General features: G+C 33.2%; 4 protein-coding genes across 13 annotated transcripts in view; 3 read left to right on the forward strand and 1 right to left on the reverse strand.

The window, feature by feature from the left end:
* The first annotated feature begins 55 nt into the window (after positions 1–55).
* On the forward strand, positions 56–2,875 carry LOC139986093 (transmembrane protein 209). Of its 2 annotated transcripts, none has more exons than XM_072001129.1 (8): positions 56–234; positions 516–641; positions 729–1,030; positions 1,109–1,429; positions 1,494–1,627; positions 1,716–2,042; positions 2,123–2,344; positions 2,444–2,875. In XM_072001129.1, exons 1-8 carry the CDS (start codon positions 188–190, stop codon positions 2,570–2,572), a joined length of 1,608 nt encoding a protein of 535 aa, XP_071857230.1. In that variant the 5' UTR covers positions 56–187; the 3' UTR covers positions 2,573–2,875. The 2 variants fall into 2 exon arrangements, with proteins under 2 accessions (XP_071857230.1, XP_071857229.1); XM_072001128.1 differs by lacking the exon at positions 56–234 and adding an exon at positions 274–416.
* A 268-nt stretch (positions 2,876–3,143) lies between these two features.
* On the reverse strand, positions 3,144–9,091 carry LOC139986087 (uncharacterized). Of its 4 annotated transcripts, none has more exons than XM_072001111.1 (3): positions 8,852–9,091; positions 6,233–7,808; positions 3,144–6,134 (listed from the first exon to the last, which is right to left on the reverse strand). In XM_072001111.1, exons 2-3 carry the CDS (start codon positions 7,786–7,788, stop codon positions 4,133–4,135), a joined length of 3,558 nt encoding a protein of 1,185 aa, XP_071857212.1. In that variant the 5' UTR covers positions 7,789–7,808; positions 8,852–9,091; the 3' UTR covers positions 3,144–4,132. The 4 variants fall into 4 exon arrangements, with proteins under 4 accessions (XP_071857212.1, XP_071857213.1, XP_071857211.1 ...); XM_072001112.1 differs by lacking the exon at positions 8,852–9,091 and adding an exon at positions 7,884–8,845 and having other exon boundaries at positions 6,233–7,803; XM_072001110.1 differs by lacking the exon at positions 8,852–9,091 and adding an exon at positions 7,884–8,845.
* A 1,584-nt stretch (positions 9,092–10,675) lies between these two features.
* On the forward strand, positions 10,676–18,863 carry LOC139986089 (uncharacterized). 5 transcript variants are annotated; one of them, XR_011799565.1, is made up of 16 exons: positions 11,475–11,509; positions 11,593–11,793; positions 11,881–12,246; positions 13,002–13,215; positions 13,599–13,741; positions 13,841–14,094; positions 14,216–14,401; positions 15,535–15,743; positions 15,839–15,910; positions 15,989–16,226; positions 16,350–16,478; positions 16,561–16,847; positions 16,916–17,008; positions 17,262–17,337; positions 17,430–17,673; positions 17,868–18,863. XR_011799565.1 is itself a non-coding variant. In XM_072001115.1 (15 exons), the coding sequence occupies exons 2-15, from the start codon at positions 11,600–11,602 to the stop codon at positions 17,483–17,485; spliced, it is 2,517 nt and encodes an 838-aa protein (XP_071857216.1). In that variant the 5' UTR covers positions 10,676–10,893; positions 11,593–11,599; the 3' UTR covers positions 17,486–18,863. The 5 variants fall into 5 exon arrangements, 4 of the variants coding, with proteins under 4 accessions (XP_071857216.1, XP_071857214.1, XP_071857218.1 ...); XM_072001115.1 differs by lacking the exon at positions 11,475–11,509 and adding an exon at positions 10,676–10,893 and having other exon boundaries at positions 17,430–18,863; XM_072001113.1 differs by having other exon boundaries at positions 17,430–18,863.
* The window catches only part of LOC139986092 (peroxisomal leader peptide-processing protease-like), a 28,830-nt gene continuing 27,287 nt past the window's right edge, over positions 18,327–19,869 (forward strand). Inside the window, exon 1 of one of the 2 annotated variants that reach the window (XM_072001122.1) lies at positions 18,327–18,464. The gene's annotated coding sequence lies outside the window, so the exon portion shown is untranslated. The remainder of the gene's footprint in view (positions 18,465–19,869) is intronic. The other variant, XM_072001123.1, reaches the window with a different exon arrangement.

The raw sequence follows: 19,869 nt of genomic DNA on the forward strand, positions 1-19,869 counted from the left end.
AACTATACTATACAATACAAACTATACAAACTGCCTGACTGTATTTCCGTTATGTTCCCGCCAAAATCCGCACCAAAACAGTGTTGTACTATTCGTTTACGCAGATACATTATTTCAAGAATCATAAGGTGATTTTTAAATAACTCTTAGACTAAATTAACAAGGAGAAAAGAGAGTTGTAGAAAGAATGAGTAATTTTCGATCTCCAATGCAATACATTTCTCCTAATGCAAGGTAATGCAATAAACTAGAAATAGAGAAAGACATTGAACGAAGGTTAGAAAGCTATTTATTCTCGGCATATATGATCACGTTGAATAATTTTCACGTTGACTAAATCAACAAGGAGAAAAGAGAGTTGTAGAAAGAATGAGTAATTTTCGATCTCCAATGCGATACATTTCTCCTAATGCAAGGTAATGCAATAAACTAGAAATAGAGAAAGACATTGAACGAAGGTTAGAAACTTATTTATTCTCGGCATGTATGATCACGTTGAATAATTTTATTTTTAGAGTTTTGACTGCCAAACCTCAAGTGGAACAAACGCTTGATATAAGACAAACTCAAAATAAAGCAAGAAATAGTATTACCTGGTTTTTCATCAACAGTTCTTTACTTGGAATCCTCGTCTTTGACATGTAAACTATTCATATTTCTTAATTAATTAATTGTTCGCTCTATCAGTAATAAAAGAAATATACATGTTTTATATGTTACCTTTTTAGAGTATATGGAGGCGCAACATACGAACCATTCTGTTGGGCTGAGTGGTGTTTGGCCTTGATATTTGCATTAAATGCTGTTTATCATATAACAAAATATATATGGGCAAATTTTTCTCTGCGGCCAATTCTGCTGAATCCTAAGCAAAGATACCTATTAGGTATATCGGAGGATGACCCTCTTTTTAAAAATGAAAGACCATCGTCTCCAAAAACTTCAGAGCCACCGGTCCCATTAAATTTATCATGCATTAGCCTCAATAGGAGAATGACCTCACTTGGGTCCACAGGATTAAGCGAATCTAGTATGATAAACTTCTTTTCTACATTCTAATATTATTCGAAGCTATTTGTGTTTACTACATATAAAACTTGTTTTCAAGAGGACTTTTCATCGTCGAATCAGTTTTTTAAGTATGGTAGCCCTACATCACAAAAGTCAGTATCTAGTCCCAATGGATCTTTTAATAAATCTCTCAATATTTCGGCAAATGGAAATTTAACAAGTGAAGATTTGATACAAAGTGAGAGAGAACTAAAAAATTATTTGGAGCAAGCTCACCAAAAAAAACACGTTTTATCAACGGATATTGATCAGCCTTCCAATTTGCTTAGCTCATTTTGGTCGCATCCAGCGATTAGAAGCCCTGGGGAAGTTTCTCCATTGTTAAGAAGATGTGCATACCAATTAGCGCCCATTATTGGTAGGAAAGAATATATTTTTTTCCTTTGATAAAATAAAATTTACAATGCTTCCTTTTCTCGTAGATAAATCAAAATCAGCTAGTCCCGGGAGCGAAGAGGGCAATTCACCTAGGGGTATATTCGGTGCCCCGGATGTTTGGAGAAAATATAGGATCGATCCAATTAAAGTTAACGAATGGACAGCTAATCTTCGCATGGCAAGTAAAACGATCAGATATTGAGCAAATTTCATTATTTCCAAATATACGTACATATATAAAAAGAACATTGTCTCAACTATTTCAGTGGATTAGCAAAACAGTTATTGAACGTGTAGCAACCGAAATTGATAATGTTTGTTTGGCATTGGTCCGTCATGGTTTAAGCGATTCCCAATTAGGATGTGTTGGATTGCATAGATTAAGAAAACTTGCCCAAGCACCATTTTTAGTATTTGCTATTCCTACTTTACCAACTTTAGTACCTTTTTTAGAACTTTCTAACAATCAGGAATATTTAATTAAGAGAATTAAAATTCTTGCAAAAGGGGGTTCAATGAGTGAATTCAAGTGGAATGGTGGAGGATCTCATAATGGTAAAGAATGGGATTCTAGCTTACCAACTGATTCAGCGGTAATTTAATTTTTTTGAATTTTTGTAAAATATTATCTAGATACAATCAACAATACGTATATATTATTTTATTTCTGCAGATAGTTATGCACTTGGTATCAACGTATATGGATACACAATTGGAAGCCCCTTTAGATCAACCCGATGCACGACCATTTACATCGAGGTATATGGCTAGATCAGGAATAAGTTTACCACGTAGCAAAGGTCCCGTGATAGTATGCCAGTCTATAAATCCACCACATTACAGTTTGGCACATTCTGGAGATTCATTGCCTAGCGATTATGAGGAAATACAACATGTAAGTGATCCAATTAAATTTACTTTATCATTACGTTCACTTACTTTAGTGTAATATTTGTAAGTTGAGATTAATTCTTTTCTCCTTTCTCATTTTTAGGGTAGGAACAACTTATTTCATACACTCCTGTTATTTTTATACATTGTTAAGACAAGAGATCACGGTATGTTAGGCCGTGTTAATTTGGGTACATCGGGTATAAACGTTCTATGGGTAATCGATGGTTGAATATCCGATACCCTAACAAGTGATAAAATTACACCGCGAATATTCGACTACATATCATTTTTTTTTCTTTTCCTTATTATATTTATTTTTAACAATTTGTTTGTACTTTTATTGTACATTTATCTTATTTAAATTAAAAATATTTTACGCGCGTATGTATATACCAACAGAAGGAGCAGAAATTTATTATAACCGTTTTGATACTACGAATATGTTTTATTCACAGTACTTAAGTATATGTACAAATAAATCATAAATCACGATCCGCATACATTAAAAATAAAATTTTAGTATATTGTTGAACAGCATATGATTGCTGTTTTGCGCGCGTCTTAAATTTCATTTTACAAATTTTATTGTGCATACTTATGCATACACATTAGAACAACTACCGCAGAATTTTCCGCGGAATTCTTAAAACTGTCATCATATGACCAAATAAATGCGTCATCTTAGCGGATCGTAAATGAATCTGCACTCCTCTTCGTGTTCCATCGATATCGTGCCACACGCAAGGAATGCATTTACTTTCAACGTTAGCATTAACGCCACTTTCTATACAATCTCATAATTATTTTTTTTTTATTTTGTTTTATTCCAACGATCGGAAATCCATATGTCGTAAAAAATTATGTTGCACTTTTCGTACAATTTATGATACATTCTTTGGATAACGGTCTCTGTACATTTAAAATCAATCGGTATATACACCGTTGTTATGTCATGATAAAATAATAATAACGTATTCGATATACAATTAAAAAGCAACAGATTCGTTTGTACGTTAGTTTGTAATTCTGTAAGTTCAAGATGATGATTTTTCAAGGCTAAGCTATGCTTCACGAAATCATAACACCTTGACGATATCAACGATTGATCCGCTCCGAGTAAATGTAGAAAGAATCGTTGAGATCATCTTACATTTGTATTATTTTAAAATGACATCATATATGAAATTAGATGAAACGTTTGATGGTTCCCAGTGAAATACGACAACAAAATGGATTTCACAAAATATTTCTGTACGAATTTTGTACCTTTTGTTCAAATATACGTGTGTGCGTGTATACGCGTATATATTTTCGCATATACATATATATTTGCGTGCCTACAGATCGCAATCATAATTGCTTTTTAATCAACAATAATCGACGAGAAAAGAGACACACATAGACACAGTTAGGACATGTACGCATGGGCGTACACATACACACATAAATCAACAAATGTTTAAATAAACTGATTCAAAACTATGTGATACAGGATCTCTTGTTTTCTTTTATGCTTAAAACGACTCCGTTACATACAATTAAAGTAAGTTTTCATTCAACTGCATTTTTGTTTCCTTTCTCCTTGTTCTAGATTTTTACAATAACTACGACTCATATTTAAATATAAACAGAGATATACAATGTATAATACAAAGTCAAAGACAATATTTCAATCACATTTCCCCTTCCCCTCTCTTTCTTTGTTGTGATGCTGAGAAAGAAAGTTTTCGTTTACGAATGGAAATTAAAGAAACAATCTGATGAATACATAGAAAAGTTCTATCTCAACTTATGATGTAGTAAATATTTTTGTTCCTTCTGGCAATATTACTTCCTCACCGACATCCGTAAGAGTGACTGTAAGAGGAAGGATCAAAGGCATTAATATCTCTTGAAGTTGCATAACCGTTTGTTGAGTGGCGACTGATTCAGGTTTAGTGATAGTAATGGTTTTAATATTTTGCGCCTTTACTATTTGTCCTTGTTCAAGAGTAGTCTGTTGTAGCACTCTTTGTTGATTTTGAGGCGCAGCTTGTACTTGCGCGGTTAGTGTTTGAGCACGATTTTGATTCTGAACAAAAGTTTGTTTACACCTTTTACTGTGAGCGTATCGACTTCCGTTGTTGTTAAACCGTCTATCGCAGGTTGGACAGGCATAAGGTCTTTGACCAGTGTGAATGAAGACGTGTTCTTTCAGCGACTTCAGACGACGGAAGTTTTTCGGACAGTACTTACAATGATATTTAGCCTCACCTGTATGCGAAGTCAAATGATTAGCAAGCGTATCGGCTCTAGCAAATGCTCGTGAACAATATTGACAAACATACGGTCGTTCTTGCGTATGCGTTCTCATGTGCATTTTCAAATAAGCGTTAGTTGTGAACGGTCGCGAACAAACTTCGCAAACGTATGGTTTTATACCATTATGTGCTCGAAGGTGTGCAATCAACGTCGTCGATTGCGTAAAACTTTTCGAGCAAATTTCGCAAAGGAATCTTTTCGAGCTGTCCGTTTCTTTATTCTTCTTGAAAGTTCGGTCATGCTTTGACAAGTGATTTGTCAACTGTTCTTCTTTAATGAAACGCTTTGTGCATCGTGTGCACTTATATGGCTTAATCATGTTATGTTTAGCTACGTGTATCTTTAAATGTTCCCTTCTATAAAATTTTTTTGGACATATATCACACAGATACTTTTTTCCTTCGTGGACTTGAATATGTCGTAAAAGCCCTTTTCTCGATGTATATTGCTTGTTACATTCCGTGCACTCTAAACCTACGATATCAGTCCTTCTCTTTCTACCAATCTTTTCACCTGGTTTTTTCTCCTCGGGTCGCGGTTCGATATCTCTCAGGTCTTCTTCCGTAAGAATGCCTTCGGTAACATGTTTTGATCTATGTTCTCGCAGAATCTCATTGTTCTCAAACGTGTCTCCGCAGATATTGCACTTTCTCACTTGATCGGGGTTCTTCTCCGAACACTTATCATAATGGGCTTTTAGTTTGTCTTTGCGGTAAAACTTAACATTACAAATATCGCATTCGAAATTCGGTTCTTCGTGCAACAATTGATGACGGAGCAATGATTTTTTCGTGCTGTATCGTTTTTTACACTTTGGGCACTCGTGATTATCCATTGGCCAATCCAAACCACTTTCGAAATCCGAATCATAATCGTCGTCTCTGTTCTCCTTGTGGTACATCTCCTCGTTAGGATAGTCTCTTTGCCAATCTTTCTTATCCGTCGATTGCTTTTGCTTTTCCGACTTGACTACTCGTTGTTGCTCGTCTTTTACATGTTGCTCCATATGTTTTGTTAACAATTGCTTTGAACTGCATCTTTTATTGCAGCTCGCACATTCCAATTCTTTCTTATGATTATGTCTCTTATGCGAGGATATTTCTCGCTTATTCCGACTATAATTATTATCTGTAACATTAGCGCGGTTAATTCTATCGATATTCTCCTCTTCCTCGTCGAAATCTTCCAAACCATCCTCGGTTTTAATTTTATCGATAATTCTTTGTGCAGCTCTCGCAGCAACTCTTTTAATACGTTTATTAGGGTCATATTCTTGCCCATGAAGAAAAGTTTTATGATTAGTAGCTATAAGATGATTGCGTAAAGTAAGTTCGTTACCAAATGTTTTATTACATTGTGTGCACTTGTAAGTTTTTACACGTTCATGTTGCTGTTCCGTGTGTTTTTGCAACATTTCTTTCATTGCAAATCGTTGGCAACACACCTTGCAACTATAGTCAATCTCCGAATGACGATGGGTCTCCATGTTTCTAAACAATAAAATGTTTCATCAGAATGATAGACACGTGCAAAACAATTCTCGTATAATAACATAATATACATTGCAACATCTTTACTTCTTACCTACCTATCATTTTTCTTCGATAAATTATTTTCTGTCTCCAGCAATCCTGATATTGATTTGTTTTCCATCCTGTGATTCCTGTCTATGCTATCTTTATCTTCTGTCTCGTAATCACACGTTTCCTTATTAATTGGATACTCTGTATCCATCTCAAGTTCTTGTTCAGTTAGAACACCTTCAACTACATGCTTCGCGCGATGGTTTCTTAATTTTTCCAGTGAATCAAATTCTTCTTCGCATATGCTGCAACTGAGAACAACATGCGAAATCGCATGTTTTTGTAAGCCACGTTTTGTATAAAATTTCTCTGCGCACTTGTCGCATGCAAACGTTTGTGTACGGACATTGCGATTCTCCTGTTCCTCTTTTTTAATCAAATTACCCACTTGTCTTTTATCGTCGTAGTCATTGTAGTCGTCATTGTCGTCATCGTCGTCGTCGTCGTGGTTGCCATCATCATTGTTGTTATTGTTGTTATTTCCTCCTCCTCCTTCGCCACCGCCACCACCACCACCACCATCACCGCCACCGTTATTGCCTCTTTTCGTCTCGTTCCCTCTTTCTTCCTCTCTATGCTCTTCTAGACCCACCTCTTTTTGTTTGACTTTTTTCCGATACTCGTTATCCAAATTCCGACGTGCGTCTTTATAATGATCAAGATCTAGGCTATGTTCGTCTTCGTGGAATGATATTTCTAAGGGCATTGATTCTTCCTTGCCCTCTTCTTTCTCCCTTTCATGTTTTTTCAAATGTTTACTAAACGAGGTTATATATATGTATTGCTTGCCACAATACGGGCACTTGTTTGATCTCTTACCCGAAGGAGGAGACTTTGTAACATTATAAACGTTCTTTTGTGGTGTATCCGGTGTTTTTTTCAGAGACAATACCTTTCGAACTTCTTCGTGAGAATGCATATGCTCCTTCAAAACATTCTTCGACAAAAACTCTTTGTCGCACAGATAACATAGAAAAATTTTTTCCGATTGATCAGAGGACTGACCTTTTTTCAGTCTCGAGCTTAAATTCAAATTTTCAAAATAGTTTTCCTCATCGGAATCTCGTCTCGTTTCAAAATTTCGCCGAACTAATTTACGTTTGCTTCTCCTCGTTTCATTTTGACACTGAGAATCTGCATCTGGCTGAACAACCGTATTCGTAATATCCGATTTTTCTTCTTCTTCATCTTCCTCCTCATCTTCTTGTTTTGTCGTTGCATCAGCTGCTTTTACCAATAGATCTACGTACTCGGTGCAATCCTCCCGCTGAAACGATTCTCCGGAGGGATGTTGATGTTGATGTTGATGTTGTTGATGATGATGATGCTGTTGTTGCTGCTCCTGCTCATTCGTGCTAGATAATATACATTCTTGCTGTAATATATAATCGTGTTCTACCGTTGAAATATTTTCAAGGCAATCGTTATCCCCGTTTTCGTGTTTTAACATTTCTTCGTTAATGGGAGCATCTATGATTACTTTAATGTCCTCTTCTTCATGACTCAGGCACTCTCCCGATGTCTGCTCTGTAGCGATAGTTTGATCGATTACCTCCTCCATTACCGCGTTCGAGTCCTGTTCTGGGAAACGCGAAAGACTCGTTAATAACGGCGTTCGATTAAATAAATACTGCCGGCCATGCGAATTCACTTTACCGCAAGAGGAAGACGCAAAAAGAAAGGATTATAAGAGAAAAAACAGAGAATCACGAACACACGTGTTGACAAGTCGAGAGTAGCATCGCAGCCTACTTTAGATGCAAGCCATGGTGAAAATAAATTTGGCAACAATGTTTATAACTCTTGCCTCGGTGTAAACATAACCTAGTCAATATGGCCTCCAAAAGTTTCGCGCGAGTTATGAAATGTTGTTGTGATAAATGACACTAAATACTAATACAACGAGACAATTATAGTTCAATACAATAGAATGTATAACAGTGTATACCTATAAGAGTATATATATGTATACATAGCGCAGATTTTTTCTATATTTATAATCAATATATACATGTGTAACGCAGTTAGTTGAATCTAAAGTCAAAATTTTCAATTATTTATTTTGTATCCTTTATTTTATTGTTTACAGTAGTAAAATACAGTAGTGTTATATAGATTTTTATCATAGGATCTAATAAATGAACAGTGCCATGGCATCACTGTGTTCTCAGTTTTAAGAAAAATTGACATTACTTTAAGATCAAATAATTCTCTCTTTCTAAACAATATAAAATTACAAATTCTTGCATCAGTAATGGTAACGTATCATAGCATTTATCCTGAAGTGCGAAAATATAGCATATCTTTTTTTTACTTAGATACTAATATGAAAATTTCCATTCTCATCTTTATTTACAACAATTATAATACTGTTTTAGAAATAATTTTTTCTGCAGTATTTTCTGACAATTTCTCTTGCCACTGATTTTCACATATATGAATGCACTTAACCTCTTTCGCTTAACGTTAGTCATCTCGTCTTCTTTATACCTTTACCTTTGTTAACATGTGATTCATTTTGTCCATTTTTAGAAACTTTAATTGTATTCAAAGATGATTTTAACTTGTTTCATACTCATGTCGTGTTTAAAACTACTGTAAATACTTGAAATACAAGTACTTACATGTATGTATCATACATCAAACTCTTCCATGATTTATATATCATAATATTTAGTACACAATATATTATGATATTTATACATTAGTTAAATATACAATAATTATCACAAGGATCAGGGGTATGTCTTGAATCAATTTCAATAAAAAAACGTTAATCACAATCCGTTCAAGCACATATATATATATGTATGTACATACGTATTGCACTTCAATTGCAATATTAAAGTAAAAGATTTAATGCTTGTAAAAACATTGTTGCCGCATCGTTCACCGTGGATTATATCTAATATCTAACGTAGGCTACTGTTGCATACAAAAGAGAGGTGTACATAGAAGTAGGTATTACGCGAACGAAGTGTTACGTTATCATATGAACTTGACTTTATATCCATAAACAATAATATATAAATTAAGCACGCGACACTTGCAGTATTCAGTACGGAAATACAGAAATGGTAAGGAGAAAGTGAGGAAAATCTACTAACTTGCTTATTCTCTATGGTTTTTAATAATTAAACATTGGATTTTCTTACCTTTCGCACTCTGAGTTTCTCGTTATCATGCAATTCGTATCGATTTCTCACATACTTGATCAATGTAAATACTAACGTGTGTTTTGCGTCTTCTGCATACAAGTATTGATGTGGTACATATGATTTCAAACTTCGCTCCTAATTTACATATCGATACCTGTAAATCTGAAGTTACGTTCATGCGATAATAGCTGCTCCGTTGGCATCGAATATGGATTTCGAGTTGTCACAACATTAAGCAATTTCAAACTTAAATTAACCTAAAACGATCTAAATGAACGATATTAATTGTTACAAATGAAATAGAAAGATTGCAAATTTTTCCTTTAGTTTTTGGATAACATTTTTCCAGGTTTTGACTGTACACATTTTGACCTATTAACCGAGTCCTCTATTAATTACAAAATATCTATAATCACGAAATTAAAAGTTAATCGATTATTTTTAACAGAAATAAAATAACACATAAAAAAATTAGAGGACTTTTTTTACAATAAAGTAATAAATAAAGAAATTATTACATCAGGAAGATCGACAATTAGAGAGTGACGGGTTAACTCGTCTTTCTCGGCTAACGAGCTAAACCATAGATTCTTATTCATAAGTCCCAGTTAATTCCTTGTGGCATACGAAATCTATCTATACATTTCGTCTGTAATACATTTCATCAGTTACTTTTCTCTCATAAGTAAATTCACAGACAAGATATAAAATAGTTCTATGATTCAATGCATTTAACATTGATAGTTAGTAAATCTTTGATATAAACGTCTATTTATGAAATTGCAACTAAGGTATAGAGAGAATAAGGTATTTTATAATCGTAAATAAAATATAGAATTCTACATCTGTACAATATTTGTTTACCTTTATACAGATATATATTTCACGGATGAATAAAGATTGTTTGAGATTATTCTGATTAGTTCCTTTACCATTTTGATATGTTCTGACTGCATAAATAAGTCTTCATTTTTTAAATTATTAATCGGACAATTGGTTTAATTAAACTTTTGTCTTCTTGCCTGCCTTGTTACTCACGAAACTTTAACTTTCGTGAACAGCTATTTACTATTTTTAATATAGAAAAATACTTTTATTATTCGAGTTTAGGTACATTATGTTGTTTGTGTTCATATCTTCCATACATAATGATAACCATTGTTAATAACAATTACATACAGCTTATCGATATATTTTAAATCAACGATCATAATTCAATTCTTTTTAGTAGCTTTTTGAGGCATATTAAACTAGGGAGAGTGTAGAATGAATCATCGAAAGATGCGCGCGCACATAGGTACGGCTATTCGTCGTTTTCTACGCGTTGCAACTTGCAAGCTCGTGTTAGATCTTGAAGGAACATAAATGTTGACAGATATTTCAAAGTTACCACGAAAATCATCATCTTGCATAACTTACATTATAAAGCGAATATTTTTTTATCTTCTTGAATGCACGACATATCGAATCACTTAGGAAGAATCGCGAATCTCTTTTATATATTTTCGGTGAGTTCTCTATAAATAGAAAGATTTTCGAGAAAGTTAGTGGTGAGATTAAATTTTGATATTAGTATGTGTGTGTATATACTTAACGTTTAATGTCAGATATATCTATGATTTTGACAAATATTCTAAAAGTGTTTCAAAATGCATTGTGCCTGTGTTACGAAAGTATTATTAAGATTAATTCTTCTTACGTATCAAACGTGTATACATTATACGTGTATGAACCGAGTGCCAAGATATGTATATGTATAAATGACATCAGATCCTAGATCATCTATGTGTGTCTCTCATATATTAAATATTGGTTTCCCTTAGTGAAGTAAAAAATAGGTAAACAAATAAATATTTTTTGATTATGCATATGATATAGCAATGTGTAACATGTGCAGCGTGTCGCGCTAGAAGAGGTCCAGTAAAAAAAAAACAAACTAAAATCAATGAGAGAGGGGGAGAGAGAGAGAGAGAGAGAGAGAGAGAGAGAGAGAGAGAGAGAGAGAGAGAGAGAGAGAGAGAGAGTATGCTTGGTATAAAAGCCAGCAGAGAAGGATTCTGTTTAAAGATCCTTCAGCAGGAGGGAAACTATTTTTAGCTTATATATGGTGCACCTTGATGGATTGTAGTTTTTGTGACTTTGTGTCTATCTCTACTAAGTATAATTTTTTTTGGTACTCTCTTAAAATAGATTATTTCTATTTTTAGAAAGACTATGGAGAATGAACAACGACATTATGAATTACGAAGTGGAAGTAGATCACGTTCTAGAACTCCTTTGGTGCAAACTTGTACCATGATTGAACCAGAAACTTTAGAACATCATTATCATTTAAGAAGTTTAAGTCAGGAGAGATCTCATACTCCTGGAGAAGTTGCAAATACTAAAAGATCTGGTCCTAGAATATTGTATGTATTAAAAATATATGGCTGGGAGACTACAAATTTAGACATGGTTTACGCATAATCTCAACTATAATTTAAACATTATTATAGATCCGGTAGTAGCAGTAAAACAAATGATCAAAATGTAGAGGCTATAGTGGAAAGAAAAAAAGAAATTCTCACTGTTGAAACAACATTGGGGGATAAAAATAAGCGAATTGAAAATCCTTCTGTCTATATAAAAAGAGGAGAACGTCGATCTGAACGGCAAAAGGCAAAGAAACAGATATTTGCAAATGGTCAAACTGATAACAAGGAAGATTCATTTGAACATAAAAGCGGAGAAAGCCAAAAAAACATCTTTCCACATAGAACTATTACTAGTGATTATTCTTCAGAGGAAACAGAACAAGAAGAAATGTCTGATAGATCATGTTCTGCGCATGAAATCTATAAGCAAGCTGGTGATTGGTGGAAGTATGTATTTGTGAAATCAAGGTCATGATGTTATATTATTGTGTATTTATACACGTTCGTAGAAATTTAATTAATTAATTTCTTATATAAGTTATAATTTCGTATAAATAAGTTGGCTGAATTTCACTTTGGAGGACATAAACTTATTGGCTCCTTTTTTTATATATTATGGTAGCTTTCAACGCGTAAGATCCAAAAATACAAATATTAATTTTGGAATCTAATGATTCAAAATATATCCGTATGTAAAGTTGAGCGTTTTTAGCATATTTTATACCTTATTTTAACGCCATGTTGGTTCCTGTTCGTAATTTGTCCAATGAGTGGAGTCGCTGGCTGTACACAAATGCACGTGAGTTGTGGCCATTTTGTGGCGGGATTTTGAATTGTGAGTATTTGACTAGGGTTTGGTTATACTTTACCCTTTAACCGCCGTGAAGCGAAATTCAGTTCAATGCTCATATGTGTGGACCAATCAGATGATAGATAGAAGCAATATGGCGTCATACTAACCTGTAAAATACGCTAAGAATGCTAAATTTTACATACGCATAACTTTTGAATTGGATTCTTAAAATTAAGACTTGCATTTTTTGATTCTATGCCTCAAAAACTATGAAATGACAAAAAAAAAATTCAATAATTCTATGTCCCCTAAAGTGAAGTTAAAGCCAAGCGGCTGTTACGAACGATTAATTTTATTTTTATATTATATTATATGAAACCATTTTACATTAATTATTAATGTCTGTTAGTGTATTTCCTAAAACGGACTACACCTATTCTGAAAGATCTACGTGTCGTTATGAAATAGCGCCAGGTATACTAGCCATGCCTAATATGTCACGGCGATCCATCCATTCAAATACGCAGGATTCTAATCGATCCTTGCAAGTTCCATCTGAGAATGATGTATATGAAAGAACAAATATCGGAAAAGAGAGAGGAACAAAAGCAGAAGATTCTATAGTAAGTACAACAATTTGATTGCAATATTATATTATACATGCTGAATTGCAAATAATACATGATTAAATACCGAACGGATGTTTACGTTAGAATATCAATAACGAGTAAAGAATGACTTAGAATTTTTAGTTGTATATGATAAAAATATGTTGTACATATATGTGACTCACAATACGATTGAGGAAGGAGATAAATATGTGTAAGTAGTTAATGAATCAGACTTGTACGAGAATTATCATGGGATCATAATATCGTTAGGATTAATGCAAAATATTTCAGTAAACTACAAATATATCCTTATTTATTTACTTATTGGTATTCATTTATTGGAATCCTACATACATACATATAATTTGTATCTTATTCGTTACTATCTTTTATAGCTTGTTAATGAATATTATGGAGCACATATATCAAGTACGGATATGTCTAAAGCTCAATATACAAAGACACATATAGAACAGTACCGTTGTCACAGGGAAGTAATTTATGCAGAACCTACTAGTTCAACGAATTCACAATCAAGGTTTGTTATGTGTTTCAAATCCTCATGTGCAGTAAATGTATGAAAATCATTCTTAAAGTTATATCAAACCATTCAAAAAACAATATGTTTATTTCTTAGGCAATCATTGAGCTCTGATTTACCATTAAAACGTATTGATTCTCGAAAATGTAGAATTACATCTGCTGTTGATTCAGATACTGAATTAGAAGAAACAGTTTCAAATAAATATAGCCAAAGAAGCAAAATAACACATAAATTTACGAGTTTTATACTGGTTATTGCTTTATGGTTTAGCAAATTTCTTGAATTTCTAAAGCTCAAGCCAGTCAGAAGAAGAGAATATTATGCCACTTACGAATATCAAAGATATGGTATTTTTCAATTATTTAACATGTCTATAAATGCAATCTTCTCATAATCTCTTCATATTTTTTTGTAATGTAACATAAAATGAATAATTTATTAACACATATTAATTTTATGTAATTTCAGAATCTAGATGGTCCAAGATTTGGAAATATATTGACAGTCCTTTGCAGTATATTTATCTTTTTATGGTCAGGGTGTTTTTCTTTGACTCGTGGTTGTTGAGTCGTGTATCTAGTATTAGGAGATGGATGCATCAGAAAAGCCCAATACTGTTTTGGATTGCTTTATTGCCACTGTTTCTTCTTACTGGTAAATTTTATAACCACTAAGTCACTGTAAACGGTTCGTCAATTAAGAAATCCGTGACTTCATATCGATATTCTTTTATTTTTCTTTTTTTTTCTTTCCTTTTTATTATCTGCCATTTTCACCCACAAGATCGAGTTTTTGCCTTGGCATCTTCGGGAAGACCGGTGAAACCTATCCTGGCGTTTCTTTTTCTTTTTGTTTCAGGAACTTACATCGTGCAAAAACAGTCCTTTATCTGTCTGGATTCTCTGCACAATATTCCCTATGATGTCACTGAGACGACCTATCGCATCTTTAACGATATTATCAGTTTAACGTCTTTTCAAACCGATTTATTTATTGAATATATAAAAACGATTAAAAATTTGTCAGTACATTTTCTGCCCGGTGTGAACGTGTCTTTACCCGAGATGCCTTAGCATTGGTTAGAATTTGATCTTTTCTTCAAAATTTTTTAATTTACCGTCTATATAATTTGTTTTATTTGTAGTTTATAGTGACGTGGGATTTGGTTGAACTTACTTTATATTATATTCATATATATATATATACATACATACATATATAAATTTATGTATGTGTGTATATATGTTTGCCTTGTGATGCGTAACTGACCTCCCGTAATTTTTAAATAAAAAGTGATAGATTGTATTTGATACCGAAAGGTATTATCATGTTATGTTTTCGATATATTTTATGCATTATTATTTATTACTAGTCATTATATATTTTTATCATGCATATAAATGACTTAAATAACAATAGTTACCAAAAATTTATCCTTATATATGCCCGGTGCTGTGGTATCTGTAAAAGCACGTTCATATGCAGTTCAACGCGTTCGGAGAAATTGATGTTCGTAAACATCGTAATGTTATCAACGTAAAACAAAAAAAACTGTAATCAATGAAATCAAATGATTAAATTTAACTATGGGAGAAGGATAGAGGGAGTAGGATTACTTCACTGGCGATGTAGAATTGGAGTATTCGTGCTTCACAAGGAATATGGATGTAATCTCTATATCTTGATATCATCGGAATGGTGAGTCCCTTCGTCTATCCTTCTCTCGGTATTTGTATCAAGTTACAAGATTAGCAAAACTTGAAGAAGATTATATTTTTATATTTCAGGTTGCTGGTGTTTACCACATCTTTCAGCTCTGTTCCCTCAAACCAAAGTTATTACGCGAGAATTCGGAACTGGACAGGAGTTAATTGCGAGTGAAAAACAATTATTTTTAAAGGGGGAAGTGTTTGGAAAAGAAGATAATTTTGAATCGATCACCGAAAAATTACACAGTAGAATCAACAACTTGGAGGATCAAACTATCAAACAATCTGTAAGGCTCTTTGTTGACATTTAATTACACAATATGAAAAGTTTATTAGTTTTTTTTAACGGATTAGCTACTAGTCATATATTTAATATACACAGGACCGCCTTTTCAATATAACTCAAGCGCTGGAGCGGCTTAAAGAAAGAGGATATATCTGGCCAAAATATGATGTAAGTTTAAACAATTTGTTCATAATACTTTTCGATGTAATATTATCTGAACTTGACATTGTATTTTGTTTCTTTCAGAATGAAATATTATTGTTGGAGGAGAGACTGAAAGAATATAAATTAGCTGATATCTATTCTCAAGAAATTGATGCTATTAAGTCGCAATTGAAGAAACTGAAAGAATTTTATTCGGAGTTAAAATTGTGTTGTAGCACACGTACAAGTCATATTACTAGCGAAGATTTAGAAAAACGTATCGAAATGGTCTTAATTGATCATTTCGGTACCTTGATGTCGAACGCAGAAAAAGTTAAAGGTACTCGATACGTAATAATCGCAGTACTCATTTAAAGCGAGTGAAATATTCATGTTCCCTTAATTATGTATCAAATACAACGGGAGTGAATGCAAAATGCGTGAAAAATAATTCTTTTTACAGTACGAGACAAATCTTGGATTGCGAATGATGTTATAACGGATGATCGCGTTCGCGAAATAGTCAAGGAGGCCATAAAAATATATGATGCGGATAAAACGGGACGCGTTGATTATGCTTTAGAATCTGCCGGTGAGTTTATCGAATTCAATTGATCGATTCGGCCCAATATTGTTCTGACTGGATAAGACATATTAGATTTTTTTATTAATAGGTGGTCAGATCATTAGTACACGTTGTACTCAAAAATACGATATAAAAACTAGAGTAGTCAAACTGTTGGCTTTTACACTATATCATGAAAATAATAATCCTCGTACAGTGATACAAGGAAATCCAATACAACCAGGTGCTTGCTGGGCATTTCAAGGCTTTCCAGGATATTTGTTAATTAAGTTACGAAGTTCTATTTATGTTACTGGATTTACAGTTGAACATGCACCGAAATCGATTTTACCCAATGAAGAAATGAGAAGTGCTCCTAAAAAGTTTAATGTCTGGGTAAGTAAGTCGACTATTTTATAAGTGGGGTATACAGCTCAATTCTACATTCTCATTTTGATACATAGGGTTTTGTCGATGAAAATGATTCTGAACCTGTATTGTTTGGCGATTACGAATTTGCAGCTTCGGATGATAGTCTACAATACTTCCCAGTTGAAGTAAGTTAGTTATGTCTTTAATGCAGTAATTTTATTAGATCATTCTGAAAGTAAAGATGACTTTGAATTTCTCGAAATCAACAAGATCATATCACAGAAGTCTATGGATATCGCCAAAATACATTCGTTACAATGGTGCTCGTTTATGTTTTATCAAGGAAGCTTCAGGATGATCCAATTTTTTTTTTTTTTTTTCTTTTTTTTGCGTTTTCTTAAAAACTCGTTCTAATATAATTGATATTTTACAATGTAGAATACAGCAATCAAGACACCATATGAATATGTGGAATTAAGGATACACAGTAACCATGGACAACTTGAATATACATGTTTGTACAGATTTCGTGTACACGGAAAATCAGTTTAAATTTCTTTTACTGAAAATTCAAGTGCAAAATTTTTTTGAATATTGTAATTGTAGCAGGAGTGGATTTGCAATTCGATTCATATCAGTCAATAAAGGGAGTAAGTAAATGAGTCGGTGAGTGCGCGTGAGTCAGTAATGAATGTCAGTGGAGAAAGGGTTGGGAGGGAAGAAGATTGGAAGGGAGAGCCAGTGCATGTTGTGCCTTCAATTACTCTTCGATATAACAATAACCATCACGATTTAAGGAGAGATTTATTCTTTAACGCGTAAAGACATACGCAAAGTGAATAAAGCGAACGTAAGTTACCGTTATCATACGTAGACAATACAAGCCTAAGTGTATATATGTACATGTATATATATATATACATATACATATATACGTAAGTACATGGAGTCGATTATTTAATCATTTTCTTTCTTTGTATGAGTGTTTATACTTCTTTTCCTTCAAGTTTTATCATCAAGCACAAATGTAACAATTGTTTTCAGTGAAATGTACAAAAAAACACAAGCTGTTTTTCGAAGAACCAATTAGGTAGGAATAAAAAACGGAAAAGCTTAGCATTCTAAATATTACTCAAAGTTCAGTATCATTATGTTTCTGATATCGTACAGTTGTAAAATTCACACGACAGTACAAATTGTAAAGAAAAAAGCTCTGCCTAACTTCAGGTACATAAGTATGTAGTGTTTCTACGATAATTTTGATTATACTAATGCGTTTCATAGAAATCTAGTATAACATGTTTGATAATATATTTGGTTAGCGCATATGCAATCACTGTGCGCGTGTTGTGTACATATGCACATATACATTGTACATGTATAAAATAGCAAGAATTATACTGTTTTGCAAGTTATAAACTAAATTTACAAGAAAAAAAGAGGCTACTTTTATACGTATTATCTCTCCTCTTATTTTTCACCTCTCGTTGAGGTTACCTTATCGAACACGATACGATAGTATTTCTTTTACTGTTATGTTATTTTTTATTACCTTTACTTGGCTTTTCGCGTAATGTCATTCCCAGTAAACAAAGGTGTAGAGTGTTCGAAAAATACGTACTTCGGAAGCCACAGTGACACGTAAGTACATATAAATATAATTATATACAAAAGAAGTGCATTATATATACAACTATGAAGTGAAATAACTAGAATAGAATTGTTGAAACTATTACTATATTGTCGAGAAATCGTTTGTCTGTAAGTTCTTATTCGTTATACCAGGTTATACAAACCAAGATGTTAGACGTAAGTTATAACGAACGATTTTACAAAGAACGAATGTTATAATATAATCGTTATAACGAGCGATTATACGATTAAAATTAGTAGACTACAACGAACACGAAGAAATACTGACGATCGTCTCGTCGATTTTTTATTATTCCAAAAAATTTCCTGCTTGTAATTGAATCTCTTAGATTGTCGATTATTTCTCATTGTTTATAAAACTGAATATTAACGTAGTTCGCTCATCTACTTAGTATTTATTACTTAGCAACCTCTTAACCTAACCTAGAAATATTAATCATGAATAATTAAAAATAATTGTAGCCATGAGTCAACAAAATACGTAGTGAGAAGCACTGAGAAAATTTATGTATAACGAATGAGGGTCTAATTATGTAGTAGTAACACAGACAAGTATCGTACGACGTGACACTTTAGGCCTGGTGCAGACGAACGAACGATGCGTCAGCGTCATCGCCGCAACCATTTGCCACCGCATTTATGCGTCCGATTTTTCTTACAATTCACACAAACGTTTTGCGTTCGCTTTCATATAGCATATATGTTCATTCAGTTAAAATTTAATAACATGGATGCGGTAACTCATTACCAAAATTATAAAAAAATGCATTTCTTTAAGTTTTAAATAAAACTTAATCTAATATAATATAACTTAACATAATAAAATAACTAATAAAAGTCTTAAATAAGACTATATTAATTTACCACAAGAAGGAGATATTGGATATATCCCTTCATTATTGCCAGACTTCTCAAAGTTCCATATTTATCAATTTGAGGGAAAACGAGACAAAATTATTTATGTTTATATGGTTGGGAAGGTTTTCATGAATTAAGTGTAAAAATTAATGAAAATTTGATGTAACGTCCACCGAGTGACAGCATTCCGTTCGCAACCAAACAGTACGAGCGTTTGTTTTAATAGACGCAAACTTACTGCCTATCTAGTTGCCGTTCAAAGTTGCGTTCCATGCGAACTGCTTACAGTTACTGCTTACTGCTTAAATCTATTCAGTTTTAAAGCGCAACAACAAAATGTCGCGACGGCGACATTGACGCAAACCGGTCGTTTGCACTGGTCCTAATCTATAATCTATAAAAATCTATTCGAACTGAGCTTGATAACGTTTATGTGTCAAAATCATCGTCGTCAGATACATTGAATGTGAAACGATGTTTCATTTACGTTCTGACTGATTAGTTTCAATCCTTCCGGCTAATGGTTATTAACTGT

This window comes from Bombus fervidus, chromosome 4 (assembly GCF_041682495.2).
Source record: "Bombus fervidus isolate BK054 chromosome 4, iyBomFerv1, whole genome shotgun sequence".
In the NCBI taxonomy this organism is placed as follows: domain Eukaryota; kingdom Metazoa; phylum Arthropoda; class Insecta; order Hymenoptera; family Apidae; genus Bombus; species Bombus fervidus.